This window comes from Curcuma longa, chromosome 11 (assembly GCF_044706935.1).
Source record: "Curcuma longa cultivar G26 ecotype Majalengka, Jawa Barat chromosome 11, ITB_CL_G26_1.1, whole genome shotgun sequence".
Classification (NCBI taxonomy): Eukaryota; Viridiplantae; Streptophyta; class Magnoliopsida; order Zingiberales; family Zingiberaceae; genus Curcuma; species Curcuma longa.
The window spans coordinates 26,790,605-26,806,486 of record NC_133871.1 but is presented as its reverse complement, the minus strand read 5'-3'; the positions used below and the strand labels follow the sequence as shown (position 1 = coordinate 26,806,486).

The 15,882-nt window shown below is 39.9% G+C and overlaps 3 protein-coding genes across 3 annotated transcripts; 2 read left to right on the top strand and 1 right to left on the bottom strand.

The window, feature by feature from the left end:
• The first annotated feature begins 819 nt into the window (after positions 1 to 819).
• Positions 820 to 4,710, top strand: LOC141840810 (plasma membrane ATPase-like). Its single transcript, XM_074728880.1, has 13 exons — positions 820 to 876; positions 958 to 1,077; positions 1,179 to 1,277; positions 1,350 to 1,487; positions 1,570 to 2,211; positions 2,306 to 2,425; positions 2,538 to 2,660; positions 2,735 to 3,152; positions 3,234 to 3,748; positions 3,832 to 4,005; positions 4,090 to 4,272; positions 4,346 to 4,527; positions 4,614 to 4,710. The coding sequence occupies exons 1-13, from the start codon at positions 820 to 822 to the stop codon at positions 4,708 to 4,710; spliced, it is 2,868 nt and encodes a 955-aa protein (XP_074584981.1).
• A 1,668-nt stretch (positions 4,711 to 6,378) lies between these two features.
• Positions 6,379 to 10,566, bottom strand: LOC141839535 (proteasome subunit beta type-3). The gene is made up of 7 exons (XM_074727302.1): positions 10,481 to 10,566; positions 10,201 to 10,382; positions 9,996 to 10,103; positions 8,929 to 9,018; positions 8,014 to 8,098; positions 6,785 to 6,879; positions 6,379 to 6,625 (listed from the first exon to the last, which is right to left on the bottom strand). The coding sequence occupies exons 1-7, from the start codon at positions 10,484 to 10,486 to the stop codon at positions 6,577 to 6,579; spliced, it is 615 nt and encodes a 204-aa protein (XP_074583403.1). The 5' UTR covers positions 10,487 to 10,566; the 3' UTR covers positions 6,379 to 6,576.
• A 153-nt stretch (positions 10,567 to 10,719) lies between these two features.
• On the top strand, positions 10,720 to 15,599 carry LOC141840861 (putative methyltransferase At1g78140, chloroplastic). Its single transcript, XM_074728944.1, has 8 exons — positions 10,720 to 11,013; positions 11,725 to 11,825; positions 11,966 to 12,106; positions 13,741 to 13,822; positions 14,136 to 14,326; positions 14,435 to 14,546; positions 14,795 to 14,902; positions 15,152 to 15,599. Exons 1-8 carry the CDS (start codon positions 10,720 to 10,722, stop codon positions 15,290 to 15,292), a joined length of 1,170 nt encoding a protein of 389 aa, XP_074585045.1. The 3' UTR covers positions 15,293 to 15,599.
• Positions 15,600 to 15,882: the final 283 nt, after the last annotated feature.

The window sequence follows — 15,882 nt, the reverse complement described above, 5'->3', positions numbered from 1 at the left end:
TAATTATTTTATTTTAATCAAAATTATTATATATAAAAATACTATTATATTAAAATATTATTTATCTAATTTATAAAAATTATTTAAATTTTATCAAAATTATTTTTAAATCACTATAAAATAATTATAATAGCTATTTAGATAGTTGTTACGTTTATAACTGAATCTAAATTCTAAACTATGAACCATAAATACTATATTAATATTGTATTAACTGTATAATAGAATTGAAAATAAAAAAATTTTAGAATAAAATATATGCTTCCATTTGATATTTTTTTTTTTAAAATTCCATTTGATGATTCATTAAATACGAGAAGACCTTTCGATTTTTGCTCTTGTTGAAATGGATACATAATAATATAAATAAATAATATTTATATAATATTGTATTTTATTTTAATCATTATAAAATAATAATAATAATAATTCTTTGCTGACGCATAATTTGCAACGGCTAGCAAATACTCCACTCACTTTTACGCGGGACGGTCCGTTTCGACGCAGCAGGGAGCGACGGCCCGCGAAGGGCGTTGCCTGTTCGTGTGGCGCGCCCCACGAGAAGCATTCCCGCGCTCTCATAAGCTCTGCAACTTCCGTCCTCCTCCCCTGGCGCTTGCTTCCCATCAATACGAACAAGATTCCGTAGAATGCAGTCTCCTTTCTCCCCTACGCACATATAAAAAATCGAAAATGTGTATTTTAATTAATTAATATAGTTTGCATTGGCACTTGAGAAAGGATCTCCCATTTCCAAAAAAAAAAAAAATCCAAAACAAGGAAAAACAAATCCGTAGGGTTGCCACGATCGCCGATCAGATGGCGGTGGGAAGCGGCATTGACTTGGAGATGATCAAGAATGAGACCGTCGATCTGGTAATTGATTCTTTAGTTAGATCTTCCATGAATCGATCAATTTTGGTTTTTGACTTTTTTGCTTTTGATCTCTGTGTTCAGGAGAGCATTCCGGTGGCGGAGGTGTTCGCGCAATTGAAGTGTGACGAAAAGGGTCTCACGTCGGCGGAAGGGGAGCAGCGCCTGCAAATCTTTGGGCCTAATAAACTCGAGGAGAAAGAGGTATACGTTGCTGCGATTGAAAAAATTTCTCCTTTTTTTGTTTAAATGATTAAAGATTGATTTTTTTTGTTGTTGTTGTTGTTCCGCCATCGATGTGACAGGAAAGCAAGCTGCTTAAATTTTTAGGGTTCATGTGGAATCCGCTCTCATGGGTGATGGAGATGGCTGCCATTATGGCCATTGCTTTGGCTAATGGAGGGGTAGAAAACTAAATTCGATGATTTATTTGTGATTTTGTCGCTCGTGATTGCTGTAAAAATATCAATTTGCAGGGTGAGGCGCCGGATTGGCAAGATTTTGTGGGGATCGTGGTGCTCCTCTTCATCAATTCCACGATCAGCTTCATCGAGGAGAACAACGCCGGCAATGCGGCGGCGGCGCTCATGGCTGGCCTCGCTCCCAAAACCAAGGTACGATGTAGCAATCCGTTACCCGACATGGAGGCCCACGGTTGCTTATCGAAAGAGGCGCGCGCGGCTGGTTTTGTTGCAGGTGCTGAGGGATGGCTGTTGGTCGGAGCAGGAGGCGGCCATTCTCGTCCCCGGCGACATCATCAGCATCAAGCTGGGAGACATTGTCCCCGCCGACGCCCGGCTTCTGGAGGGCGACCCTCTTAAGATCGACCAGTCCGCCCTCACCGGCGAGTCCCTCCCCGTCACCAAAAACCCAGGGGACGAGGTGTTCTCCGGATCCACCTGCAAGCAGGGAGAAATCGAGGCCGTCGTCATCGCCACTGGCGTCCACACCTTCTTCGGCAAGGCGGCCCACCTCGTCGACAGCACCAACAACGTCGGCCACTTCCAGAAAGTGCTCACCGCCATCGGAAACTTCTGCATCTGCTCCATCGCCGTCGGCATGATCATCGAGATCATCGTCATGTACCCGATCCAACACCGCCGGTACCGCGACGGCATCGACAACCTCCTCGTCCTGCTCATCGGCGGCATCCCCATCGCCATGCCCACCGTGCTGTCGGTCACCATGGCCATCGGGTCCCACCGGCTGTCGGAGCAGGGGGCCATCACCAAGCGAATGACTGCCATCGAGGAGATGGCCGGCATGGACGTGCTTTGCAGCGACAAGACGGGGACGCTCACGCTCAACAAGCTCACAGTTGACAAAAGCTTAATCGAGGCAATGCCTCCACCAAAACATCATCACCATTATTATCATTCACTTCAATTTGATGATTCTGTTCCAAAATCGAAACTTTTTTTGATTCCTTCAGGTGTTTGCGAACGGCGTGGATAAGGACATGGTAGTCCTGTATGCTGCTAGGGGTTCGAGGGTGGAGAACCAGGACGCCATTGATGCTTCCATTGTCAACATGTTGGGTGACCCCAAGGAGGTACTTTTGATTGCTAGTTCCTTGCGCAAACTCGAAACAAATTCCTCTTTTGCGATTTCTTTTCCAATGTCCCTGTTTCTTACTGGTTTATGATCTCAATTTGTGTTTGCAGGCGCGTGCAGGAATCAAAGAGATCCACTTCCTGCCTTTTAATCCGGTCGAAAAGCGCACTGCAATCACCTACATCGATTCCGATGGGAAATGGCACAGAGCGAGCAAGGGAGCGCCTGAGCAGGTAATGAGTCCTTTTTGCTTTCATCTGGGTCGACAATGGCTTCATCTGCCCTAAATCTGTCTACATTGTGGTAGATCATTGACCTTTGCAAGCTGAACGACGAAGCGAAGAAGAAGGCCCACCAGGTGATCGACAGTTACGCTGATCGTGGCCTTCGATCACTCGGCGTCGCCAGGCAGGACGTCCCCGAAGGCAACAAGGACAGCGCCGGCGGGCCGTGGCAATTCATGGGTCTCCTGCCTCTCTTCGATCCCCCCAGGCACGACAGTGCTGAGACCATCCGTCGTGCCCTCCACCTCGGCGTCAACGTCAAGATGATCACCGGCGACCAGCTCGCCATCGGGAAAGAAACCGGGCGCAGGCTCGGCATGGGCACCAACATGTACCCCTCCTCCGCCCTTCTGGGCGACAAGCACGGCGGCGGCGAACTCATCGGGCTCAACGTCGACGACCTCATCGAGAAGGCCGATGGCTTCGCCGGAGTCTTCCCCGGTAAGATCGACTCTCGCCGCCGCTCACGAATTGTTCGTGATTCATGCTGAAACAGCTCGATTTCTTTCTTGCTGGATGTAGAGCACAAGTACGAGATCGTGAAGAGGCTACAAGACAGGAAGCACATCTGCGGCATGACCGGCGACGGCGTGAACGACGCGCCGGCACTGAAGAAGGCCGACATTGGAATCGCGGTGGCTGATGCGACGGACGCCGCTAGGAGCGCCTCCGACATCGTGCTCACCGAGCCTGGTTTGAGCGTGATCGTGAGCGCGGTGCTGACCAGCCGCGCCATCTTCCAGCGGATGAAGAATTACACCATCTACGCCGTGTCCATCACCATCCGCATCGTCTTCGGCTTCCTCCTCATCGCTCTCATCTGGCGCTTCGACTTCTCCCCCTTCATGGTCCTCATCATCGCCATCCTCAACGACGGCACCATCATGACCATCTCCAAGGACAGGGTCAAGCCATCCCCCTTACCGGACTCATGGAAGCTGGGCGAGATCTTCGCCACCGGCGTCGTCCTCGGCGCCTACCAAGCCATAATGACCGTCGTCTTCTTCTACCTCGCCCATGATACAGACTTCTTCCCGGTGAGTACTCCACAGCACGCACACGCTCAAAAACTCGTACCCTGATCCATTGCATTCTGCGTATGCCGATCAAAAACGAACAGGAAAAGTTCGGAGTGAGGCCGATCAGAGACAGACCTGAGGAGATGGTGGCGGCTCTGTATCTCCAAGTCAGCATCATCAGCCAGGCGCTCATCTTCGTCACCAGGTCCAGGAGCTGGTCTTTTGTGGAACGCCCTGGTCTCCTGCTCCTCGCCGCCTTCCTCGCCGCCCAACTAGTAACCTTCGCCGATCCCGCACTAATTTTTTTCCTTGATCTCTTACTCGATTGCGTTTGATTAATTGCAAAAAGTGGATGAAAGGTGGCGACTCTGATCGCGGTGTATGCGTCGTGGGAGTTCGCTAGGATCCAAGGCATGGGTTGGGGGTGGGCGGCGGTCATCTGGGTCTACAGCGTGATCACCTTCTTCCCCCTCGACGTCCTCAAGTTCATCATCCGGTACGCCCTCAGCGGCAGGGCCTGGGGCAATCTGCTCGACAGCAAGGTAAGGGAGATCGCTTCCTCCAGCTGAAACCTCAATACATTCGAGCTCTAAAACCCATCCTCCATCGATGCAGACCGCATTCACCAGCAAGAAAGATTACGGCAAGGAAGAGAGGGAGGCTCAGTGGGCGACGGCACAGCGCACCCTGCACGGCCTCCAGCCGGCCGACGCCTCCGAGCTCTTCAACGACAAGAGCAGCTACCGAGAGCTGTCAGAGATCGCCGAGCAGGCCAAACGGCGCGCCGAGATCGCCCGGTAATTCATCTATATCTCTGGGATAACTTCATGCATGTTCTTGGCTTGTGAAATTAAGCACAAAAACGGCGCCGGTGGTGACGCAGGATGAGGGAGCTTCACACGCTGAAAGGGCACGTCGACTCCGTGGCGAAGCTGAAGGGGCTGGATATCGACAACATGCAGCAACACTACACTGTCTGAGAGATGAACATTGATCGGCTAGAGCTGCAGTGATCGGTGGTTTGGTTGGTTGCTGCTAGGAAGGGAGCATGTGGGAACGAAGTGATTCATTATATATGGATATTTTGTCAAGATATATGCATAATCAATTATTTGCTGAAATGTATAATCAATTATTAGGAGAACTCAATATTCAATATATTTCTACCATTGAAATAGAGGGGCAAAAAAAAAAAAAAAGCTTCAGATGTGGTCCTTATGTGAAAACATTTTTACAACTCCACCCCTCTAATACTAGTATTGCTAAGCTTGAGCTTTGCATAAAAATTATGGTTATATAATTATAAGAACTCATAGATCCTCCTTATACCCCTTTATAGTTCTCAAATCAAATTTACTTTTGTTCCCGGGGCAATGGTACAACGGTAGGACATCCGAGTTGTGACTTAGGGATCCGTGGTTTGATCCCCAGTTATGGCGTATTTGTAAGAATTTTTTTTCCAAATGAGGAACGCAATCAAAGGATGCTGGGCATCTGGATTGACCGCCGTATGTGCTTCCCAATTTACCCTGGTGGTCGGTAAAAAACTTTCGTGAGACCGAACTGGCCACCCCAGGGATTGAGTCCATGAAACTGACTGAAATTTATCTTTTTTTTTTCAAATCAAACTTACTCTTCCTGTCTTCCATCATGCTCTCTTAAAAATACAAAAACTAGGGAAAGGAAGAAAAATTATATTTTTATGTATTTTCTAAAAAATAAGATAGACATGTGAATAAACCATAAATACTTAATTACAATCATACGGCACAATCCTTTCCGCATAACCATGTATAAAAAAAAAATCATGTTGTGCATACCTCAACAAAGTCCTAATGCATAACAATAATCAAATTAAAATCCGAGAACCTAAAGGCTAAGTATTCCATTAAAATCGAATCAAATTAATCAAAAATTAAATAAATAGATTTTTTTCGAACCAATTAAACCGATCAAATTTTTTAATAAAAATCAAATAAACCAAATCGATATTTTATCGATTAATTCAATTTTCGACTGAATTAACTAAAATTTTTAAATATTATAAAAATTTTACTAATTAATTAAAAATTTATAAATTTATTTACTTAAATTTTATAAATTATTTTTTAAATTTGATTAATTTAATTTATTCAATTTAACCAAATAAATAATTTTAAAATCAAAACCAAATTAAATTAACCAATTTTTTTAAAAAAATAATTAAAATTTTAAAATAATCGAATAAAATTTTTTAATTCAGCCGATTCGATTAATTTATTCAACTTAACTGAATTAATTTATTCAACTTAACTGAATTTTTTCTTACTCCTACAAGAACCTAATAATTTAAATTCATATTAAATCATTTTAAAACTAGTAGTATTCTAATATTTCAAAAAAAAATATTAATTTTATATTTCTTTCATTATTTATGACATTTTATGATCAATTCATGTTGTTCTTCTTAGGCGACGTCATGAGCCGCACCTAGCACAGCCCAATTAGAACTGTACTAAACCTATCTGCCATGGTTCCAATTCTTGTACCCAACCTGAGCTCTCACTTGCTCATAAAACTTTAAGAAAGCTATCTTCAGAAAATTACGTCAATTGTACAGGCGAACAAGCCTAGGAAATTGAAACCTCAAACCAAACAGCAATAGAACATCACAAGTGTCAAATGTAAAAAGTTGCCTTCGTTTTAAAGCTTAATTATAATGGAAACCAAATCAGGCGGCCTCGTTTTCAGTTTCACAAATTCTAATAGAAGCAGAAAATAAAATCATAGGCATGGATTGGTTTCCCTAAGTAACAGCACATGGAAGCTTCAAGGGAGATGAGAATTTTGTAGCTCGTACTTCAAACTTAGTCCATCCTTCCCTTCAAGGTTCTTTCCAATACTTCGGTCGGGGTCCTGCATGGTGCATACCGAAAGTTACATTCAGCATTCCGCCTGATTTTTTCCCCGATGCTCAGAAAAGACTTGCCAAACAGAGACATGCGTGCCGTTTGCCTTTCTCATATTTACTGGCATATTGTAGATTCCAACTAAAAGTTTATCTAAAGTACTTACACAAGAAGGACATGCCCTCCCCAGCCACTCAAACAGTCACGATCCACAGAAGATAATAGAGCCTGTGAGATAGTCTCGAATAATTCTTCAGATTCCTAGCAACAAGTGAACAGAAAAGCTTTAAGGACACTGCACATGGAAATGCTCACGAAGGGTATAAAATAGTGCATGAGGATGATATTAGCATTCACTTTAGGATTATCGGTGTCCGGAATATTTAATTTGATTTTTCTTCTTTTGCAACGTACACAAGGAACAAATCTATTTTGCTGATTTTTTACTACTACTAGTATGGAAATGGTTCTTAATGCAATCTGCTTTGAAAGTAGTATTGCTCCAAAGTATGAACATCAATAATATTGGATGTTTATGGTACAATTGAAAATATTTCCAGGGGTAACTATTCTCTTCTTTATGAATTCTCATGAAACTAGAAAATGTTTGGTGATACAAGTGAAATTGAAATATCAGTTCTAATGAAAATGATATTGAGACAGATCTGCAGGCAGAGTAAGCCTAAGGAACTGAGTGGATTGAGTTGACCCAGCAAACTAGGCTGCTGGGCAAGCCATGAAGGCTTGATTGTTGGCGGTCCAAGTAGGTTGGACAGGTCAAACAAAAAAAACGAATAGAACGGATAGAAGAGGCAAGACAAAATATTACTAGTGGGAATATTTTTGAATCCTGGAGAGCATTCCTTGTCTATTACTTGCAAAACTTCTATAAGCCAATCATCCTAATGATATTGAACCATCTATTCCATCTATAAACCAAACTAAGGATTCATATTCTTGTTCAACTTCTGCTATATTTCATCATCTATGAATAATTATTCTACTCCATGCCAATTTCATACCTTGAAGTGAATGCACCATTGAGGAAGAAACAAAGCAAAAAATGATGCATGGTCTACAAAGATACCAAGAATTATCTCAAAAATAATATTCTAGATGACTATGTGACTTAGGCATTAACTTTGGCCTCAATCTCTCGTGAAATTCTTGTTGGAGCAGCAGACGTAGACAGATAACCAAGTTTACTATCAAGAAAAACCAATAAAAACAATGGGTTCCCCCAAATTAGCAAATTGACCTTCCCACATAAACTAAAGGGAAAAGAATTGAATGAGCCTAATGATTTTCTTTAGTCCACATTAATTATCTAATTGACTTGAAGAACAATGGCTGCTTTAAGTTGAAGAGAGCAAGTACTTCAGGGAAGTAAAGTACCATATTGGGCTTGTACATGGATTCACATACACCATAAAGAGACTCTGAGGCTGTACCAGAAACTACAAAGTCTTTGGCAAGTTCCCTGAAAAAACCAAACTATTACTAAAATCGAGATTAAGGATAAACACCAAAAAAAATTGAGATGCCTCTATCCAAAAACAATATTAGAGTGGATAGGAACTAAAAAAAGTCAATGTTACTCAACAAATTCAAAAACATAAACAATAAAGTCTGATGGGTCAAATATTTACATAATAAATTATTCATGTAAATTTACAACCTTTAAGATGAGCTAATATCACTGATAATGGTCTCCAGACAATAGCAACAGAGTTTTTTTTTTTTTTCATCTTTTTGTCAACAGTGAAAAAAAAAATCTTTCAACAAATACAGACTAGGAATGGGTAGAACATCGATGAAGGATAGCAAGGCAAATAACATAATACCATCATCATCATCATGGCATGTTTGTTCCAATTATTTGAGTCAGCTATATGAAACTTATGCCTCCATTAAATGCTATGCAATGTTATATCACTAATAATATTTATATTAATTAGCACAGCAAGCCATTTGTTCTTTAAGGAAATACAAGGAACAAAAATGTGATATGATGCCTTATGCTCCAACATTCCTAATTTCCAAATCAAATTTCTGAACCTTGGCAATGTCATCTGTGGTTTTTTTTAGTTTCAAAGGAACTCAACTAGACAAAAAGTGTATGCTTTTGAATAAGTGTGCCTCAGTGATTTTGTAGGGTGTCATTTTCGATATAACATATTGTGTACTTGAGATACCAAATAGAATATCTAGTCATCAAAATGTATCCAACAACATCATCAATCACAACAAAAAATATATAAGTGTTGTCTGAAACTCTTATCCAACAATAAATGCAAGAAAGAATCATACTTAGCACCAAGGCAGTCCATTGTACAAATGAATGGAACATCATCATCATCCAGTCCAGCAATAACAGGCTGACAAAAGTATGGACCAAATCTACAAACAAGAATAAAAAAGAACTCCAATGTAAAAAACCATATCATATTACAGGACAAAATAAAATAGAAGATCCATAGAAAAATTAAACATGGACAGCTCCAAGAATGTTGTATTTTATGCATTAATGCAAAATATAAGGATAATGAAGAGCTGAAAAAAAGTAAGGCGCACACCATTGCCAATGTTATAATTACAATAATAGCTAATCAACTCTTTCCTCCTTTGCAATGACCGGAATACTATTAATACAACTAGTTATTTGTTACACCTAAAACAAGAAAGGGGGATTTCATATAGATAGATAGAGTTACTTAGTTGGTAGACGCTATACAAACATCTTTTTTTTAATATACATGCATCCTGAGTAGTTCTACATCTGCAATATGCTCTTTTAAGTTTTAACAATTTATCTTAAGATTGCAAAAACTTGATCAATTATATCAATTAAAAAGATCTAAATGTTCATTTCTGCCTACATATATCTTCTTTGGAGCTTTGTTTAATGACAACTTAACAGCTTAGTTCTCATCAAATTTTTGTTCCTCAAATACAGAATGAACTTCCAAATCAATGTTGCAGTTAAATTTGCCCTCAAAATGCACCTAATTAATGAGGTAGGAAATGAGAATTTGACTCATCATTCTATAAGTCATTGTTTTTTGTATCGATGACAATTGCTGATCAATTACATCAGCGGCTAAAGTGATTCTGAGAATATTTACTCTGCCCTGACTTAAAATCTACATGTAAAGAGCAAAATTTATTCCTTTTTTTGTATTATTAGCCGTTTATGACTGCCATCACAATAACTCAAAAGATCGGATTAGAGTTATGTGAATTCGTAATTGCCAAAACAGCAAAGAGAATCCATGGACATCATCTATTTTCCAACTTTAGCGGAAAAATTAAGTGAATATCAACAGTTTTGCAACGTGAAAAAATTAAGTAGAAAAAGAAATCGTTGAAGAACAAACCTTTTCTCATACAGCAAAGCGGAAACAAGGCTTGCAAAGGTTTCTGGCTTCATATCCCTCTCTTCCCTCAGCTGATATAGCTTGTGCCTGAAGACCAAGCGTTGGTACCTACACACCCGGAACAACAACGAAAAAAAACACAGATAAACCCCCGCAACGTTGACGAATCGACAAATGGAATCGTCAAACCGAAAGGCCATCTCACAGGGTTTGTGCATCGGTGGCGAGGCCAGAGAGGCCGATGTAGAGCTTGTCGTGGATCTTGTAGATCCTCTGGAAGTCCGTGGCGATAGTCTGTAGGTTGACCCCGAGGCGGCGATCGCTGGCGATAGCGAAGCAATTCTTCCCAACCATCGCCACCACGGCGCTCCCATTGTACTCGAAGATCTGAGTGCGAAATCAAAAACCAAAAATTCTACCAACTACCACAGAAACGAAAGGAAAAGCAGCAACTGGAGACATTAGGGTTCGGATCGTGCACGTACCGACATCGGCAAGCAAGAAAGGAGAAAAAGTCGAAGCCGATCTGCGAGAGGATGGCGAGGAGAGGTATTAGAGAGAGAGTGACTTGGGGAATACTCTGGCTTGGGGGACAATCCACTCAAATCTCCAACACAAGATGGGCTTTGGAGGCCCATATAAGGAGGTAAAGTCGAACGAAGCATTATATTGAAGTATTGGGCCTTTAATGGGCTTAAGAAAACCCAATAGTAGAGGCCTGCCGATGCGTTCGCAGGACAGCCGCGCAACATGTGTGGCGGTGATCGAAAACCCATCCATCGCCGTCAATGGACGTCAAGATACTGCCGGAAAGAACCAGAGAGAGAGAGAGAGAGAGAGAATGGCGGGGACACTGGCATGGAATTTCGGCAGCGTCCTCTCTCCGCGACGTTGCTTCCTTCGCTGGCCGCGCTTCGTTGCCAGCCGGCATCTTCCTGTGGGCGGAATCGCTCGCGCAGCCACGGCCTCCTCGTCTTCCTATTCTCCGCCTCAGACGGATACTGCTGAATCCCATCCGGTAACGAAGTGTTAGTGGCAAACCTTTGATATTATAACTGTTGTTTTCCACTCTCGTTCTTCTTGAGTGTTGCTTCCTGGTCGTGTGTTTAACCTAAAAGCTGTGGTTGTAGGAAATCTTAGGTACAGTATTTGAGCTATTTGGGGCAGTTGCCGTGCGAGCCCTCAGGAATAGCTCGTGAATTCCATCGTGCTTTAGAAATTACAGCAGCGACCCCATAAATCCTAGACATTCTTCTCATTTAGCAGAATTGTATGTAGAACGATATTTCTCCATATTCGTTAGCATAAAACCATAACATGCTTAGGCGAGCATAAAACTAATAAATTAGCTTAACTGGCCTAGGCATTACTGACAGTAAGCTGACATGAAACTTTTATGTTACGATATAGCTTGTTCTTGTTGAATAAGGAATTACAATTCCTGCTTAATCTACGAAATTTATCCTATGAAGTTTCTAATTACAGTATGAAAGTTAGTCTTAATTTCTGTAGCCCTCATTAATTGTTTTTAACTAAACAATTTTTATGGACATTAATGGATCTATTTTTTTGGTAGATTTGCTAAATTCTTCTGAATTTAATTTTTTTATACATAAAATTCTGTTGTCTCTTGATGATTATATAAACTGTGCGCCTTAGAGGTCTACTGCTAAGCAGATAACTGTTTGTCTCTTATTCAATAATTCTTCTCTGATGTGTTGTTTCTTAGGATGCCGTTCTAGATGCAAAAATTAGCACTGACATCCCCATATTGGCTTGCCCTATATGCTACAATCCTTTAATCAGCAAAAATGGTCCAGTCATAAGATTGTGAGTATTTATATTATTAGTTGCGCTGTTTTTTTTGATGTTGTGTGCCAAGGAAAAGACAATTGCATCCAAATTCTCCATTTGAACTTGGTGATTTGGTTTTGAATTTCATATATAATATATACTTTAGCTTATTACAGGGCATCTGAATCTGGGTCCAATTTTGAATGCCATACTTGCAAGAAAGATTATCTCAGCAATGGCATATTTCTTGATCTGACAGTAGCCAGTGGTTCCAAGGATTATGCTGAAACTATGCCAGCAGCAACTGAACTTTTTAGGTATTATGTTTGTGTCAATTATTTGGGGTTAGCTATTAAAAATTTGTGTTCGTAGATTTAGATAAGCTTTCACATTGACTGTGGTTATATAGGTCTGATGCAATCCTCAATATTCTTCATCCGGGCTTGGGACCAAAAATACTGGTTATCTAGTTTTTTTTGGATAAAAAAGGATTAATTTAAATAAATGGAATGGATTGAGTTTATACGGATAAAAGGCTTTTTCTTTATAGTTGCATTTCTGAAAATAGTCATAGAAATGATTGCTGGATTTGCTTTCACAAGATAATTAGCTTTCCATTTGCTGAATAATTTTTGTTCTATATGTAGACATCTCTGGGATGATTCATTCATGGATTAGGCTTAGGAGGTCACACGTTCCTTGTTTGCTGGCGATTTGAGAATGTTACATATTTGATATGTAACTACTGTGATAAAATGATAGTTTTGTTATCATTGGCTGGCTGGGCTGGTAGGATTTTTTTTCTATTCATGACAAAGTGCCAAAGACAAGCTAGATATATATGTACAAGTTGAAATAGGAAATTCTTGTTTCATTTATATGTGCAAGCTTGTCTAAAAAATATAGTGAACCTCAACTTTAGTACAAACCACATTACTTAGGTTCAAATTATTGTCCAAGGTCCTATCCGAACTACAATGATCCTGGACATGACGTCCATTGGCATATGTTTTGCAACATTCAGACTTTCATGTTTGTTATTGTTGTAGTTGATAACTTTGTAGGGGGCTAAGGGTGTACAAACCTTTTGAAACATTTTGGTAGTGCTAATAAATGATTATCTGATTGTAGAAATAAATTAGGTTAATGTTTGTGGTTGCTAAGCTCACTTCCCAGTCTAATTACACTGTTTTTCATCGTTCCTGTATATGTTAAAGTACATGTTTTATCTATATTCCTTAGGCAGATATCTTCATGCTTTAATAGATCCTGTCATTCTGTTTCTGGCTCTTAGTTCTATCTTCTTTAAGGGGTTAAGTTTATCCAATTGAGCATTGGATGCCAATGCTATGGCAAGCACCGTGTAAGCAAATCTCTTAGTTCCTTGACCCAAAAAATTGACAAAATTTCTCTTTTGTCCGCCTGGTGTCCTAATGTGTACTTAGCTATTTAAGTGCTTTACAGTGCTAACACCTCATATGTCCTTGAGATTTTTCCATGAACACAATATCTTTCTGCGATTTTGTTGGCATGTGGATCTGCCTATCAAGAGCTACCCTTATAACTCCACTAGTTACCCTTCTAAAGCTATCTAGCATAGTCAAATTAGATTCCATCAGGGTTAAATGTGTGAGTAATTAGAAATTAAAGAAAGCTATCATACTTTTGTATAAAGCTCAATGGAATTCATGCAACCGGCCCATATCTTCATGATGATGATGTGACAATGATCCTGATGAGCCGTCAACTATGTTTATATGTGTTCTTAAAAAAAAACAGACGAGCCTACTATCAACACTGTTTTTCTTGGCGAAACTTTTTGTCTTAAAAAATGCTAGCTAAAAATTATTATTTGAATCTCTTGACAGACGGGCCATGTATAATTTTTGAATTTGTGAATAACAAGTTGCAGCATTTGCTTTAGGAATATCTAACAGAGCTTATTGAACAGGATTCCATTGGTATCATTTCTTTATGAGAGGGGGTGGCGTCAAAATTTTGTATGGGGTGGTTTTCCTGGTCCAGAGAGAGAGGTTTGTTGACTCTATTTCTTGTTTCTTCTATTTAGCTTGCAACTTAATTTGAACAACAGATTAGGATACTATATCATTATTGCTTTAAGATTTGTATGCTTCAACCTGGCGGTTGCATACCACATTCTAAAATAGCAATAGCAATGGAAACTGTATTGAAATAAAATCAAGATGCTAATATTGTACTATTGTTAAAAACAACTTCATACAATACTTGCAGGGATTAGTATGAATTCTTACAAACCATTTCTCTTTGCATTTCCCTAATTGGACTTCTATGTTTTGTTTTCATGTTCTTGGTGTCTCACTGCAGTTTGAAATGGCTAAAGGATATCTTAAACCCACTGCTGGAGGAACTATCATAGATGCTAGTTGTGGGAGTGGTTTGTTCTCAAGGCTTTTTGCTAAAAGCGAGATGTTCTCACTGGTTGTTGCTTTGGATTTCTCAGAGAACATGCTGCAGCAGTGCCGCGATTTCATCAACCAGGAAGGCATTTCAAAAGAGTAACGAACTTCTTGACATTGTATTTTATCTTTATGATAATTAAATCATATTAGTTCCTTTTCCATCTACAGCATCAACTTATAATAATCACTGTTATTCTGTTTCAGCAACTTAATTTTGGTTAGAGCTGATATCTCTAGGCTTCCTTTTGTTTCAAGTTCCATTGATGCTGTACATGCTGGCGCAGCTTTACATTGCTGGCCTTCTCCATCTGCTGGTGTATGTATTATCTTTCTCTCTTTGTTCCCTTTGTTTTCTGCAACTCATGTGATTGTCCTTCTCTTTTGTTTTTTGTTTATTTATTTTAAAAAATGAAGAAAATATGAGTAGGAATTCGTGAGATTTGAGTTTATTATCCGACCAACAATAGTCAATTAAATTGTTCTAGGAGGTAGGCATCATCCGATTGTGATTTATTCTGAAATAACTGCCCCTTTTTGCCATCTGAAGTTTTGTGACGTTTCTAGGTAGCAGAAGTAAGCAGAATTCTGCGCCCTGGAGGTGTATTTGTTGCAACAACCTTCATATTGGATTCAATACCCCTAACTGCTCCTATCTTGCAAACGGTTCGCCAGGTAATCCTCCTTTGATCAGATAGATAGTGAGAAAGCAAATTTCTTTTGCGTTATAATGATACAGACATGAATAGAACCCTCCATAGGTCCACCCTCTCCGTGCGTAATGTAATGCTAAAACATGTTAGCACAAGTGCATTACCAACAACCAGACACCCATGGCTACAAAGCTTACTTTGTTTGATGTATTCGATAAGATATTCTTCTGATTTGATCTTTTATATAAGATGAAGGTCTTTTGGTCTGCAGTTTTTCACACGGGCTTCGAGCAACTACCTCTTTCTGTCTGAAGGCGAACTCGAAGATCTTTGTAGAACATGTGGCTTGGTTGGTTTTACATGCGTGAGAAATGGACCTTTTGTCATGATATCTGCAACTAAACCCAGTTAATCATCAAACTTGGAATCGTTGGCAGCCAAATACGAGTTTGGTTTCTCAGGATGTGATAATTGTTCGACCAACTTCTTATCCATGGTCACTGAAAAGATGCGGGCCTTCGGACAACTGGTAGGATCTGAACTCTGATCCCTGCTTTCAATTGAAGTTACTGCTGGTTCTTCCACGCCCTCCTCTCTTGCACTAAATGATGTATGAAAATAGAAATAATTGCTCGAGATGTATAAACAGTACAACATGCCATGTCTACTTACAGCAACAAATAACTCTAATTGATCTTGTTTGATATTTAATAGCCCAATTATTTATCTCATTTATGTGGAAACACTGACATTTTTTGGGTATCTCATTTTTGCTCATTCCAAAATTTTATTATTTGATTGTTGTTACAAAGACTTTTTCAACCTTTGGTAGAAAAACACAATACATTTCTCCTAGGAAACAAAACATTACGGGCATGTTTGGTAAGAGATAATCAGGCTTGTAATGTAATCAGGATTACATTACAAGATGATTTACTTTGTTTGATAACATTTTAGAGATGTAATGTAATGTAATTGCATTATAAAAAAAGAGCCAAGATC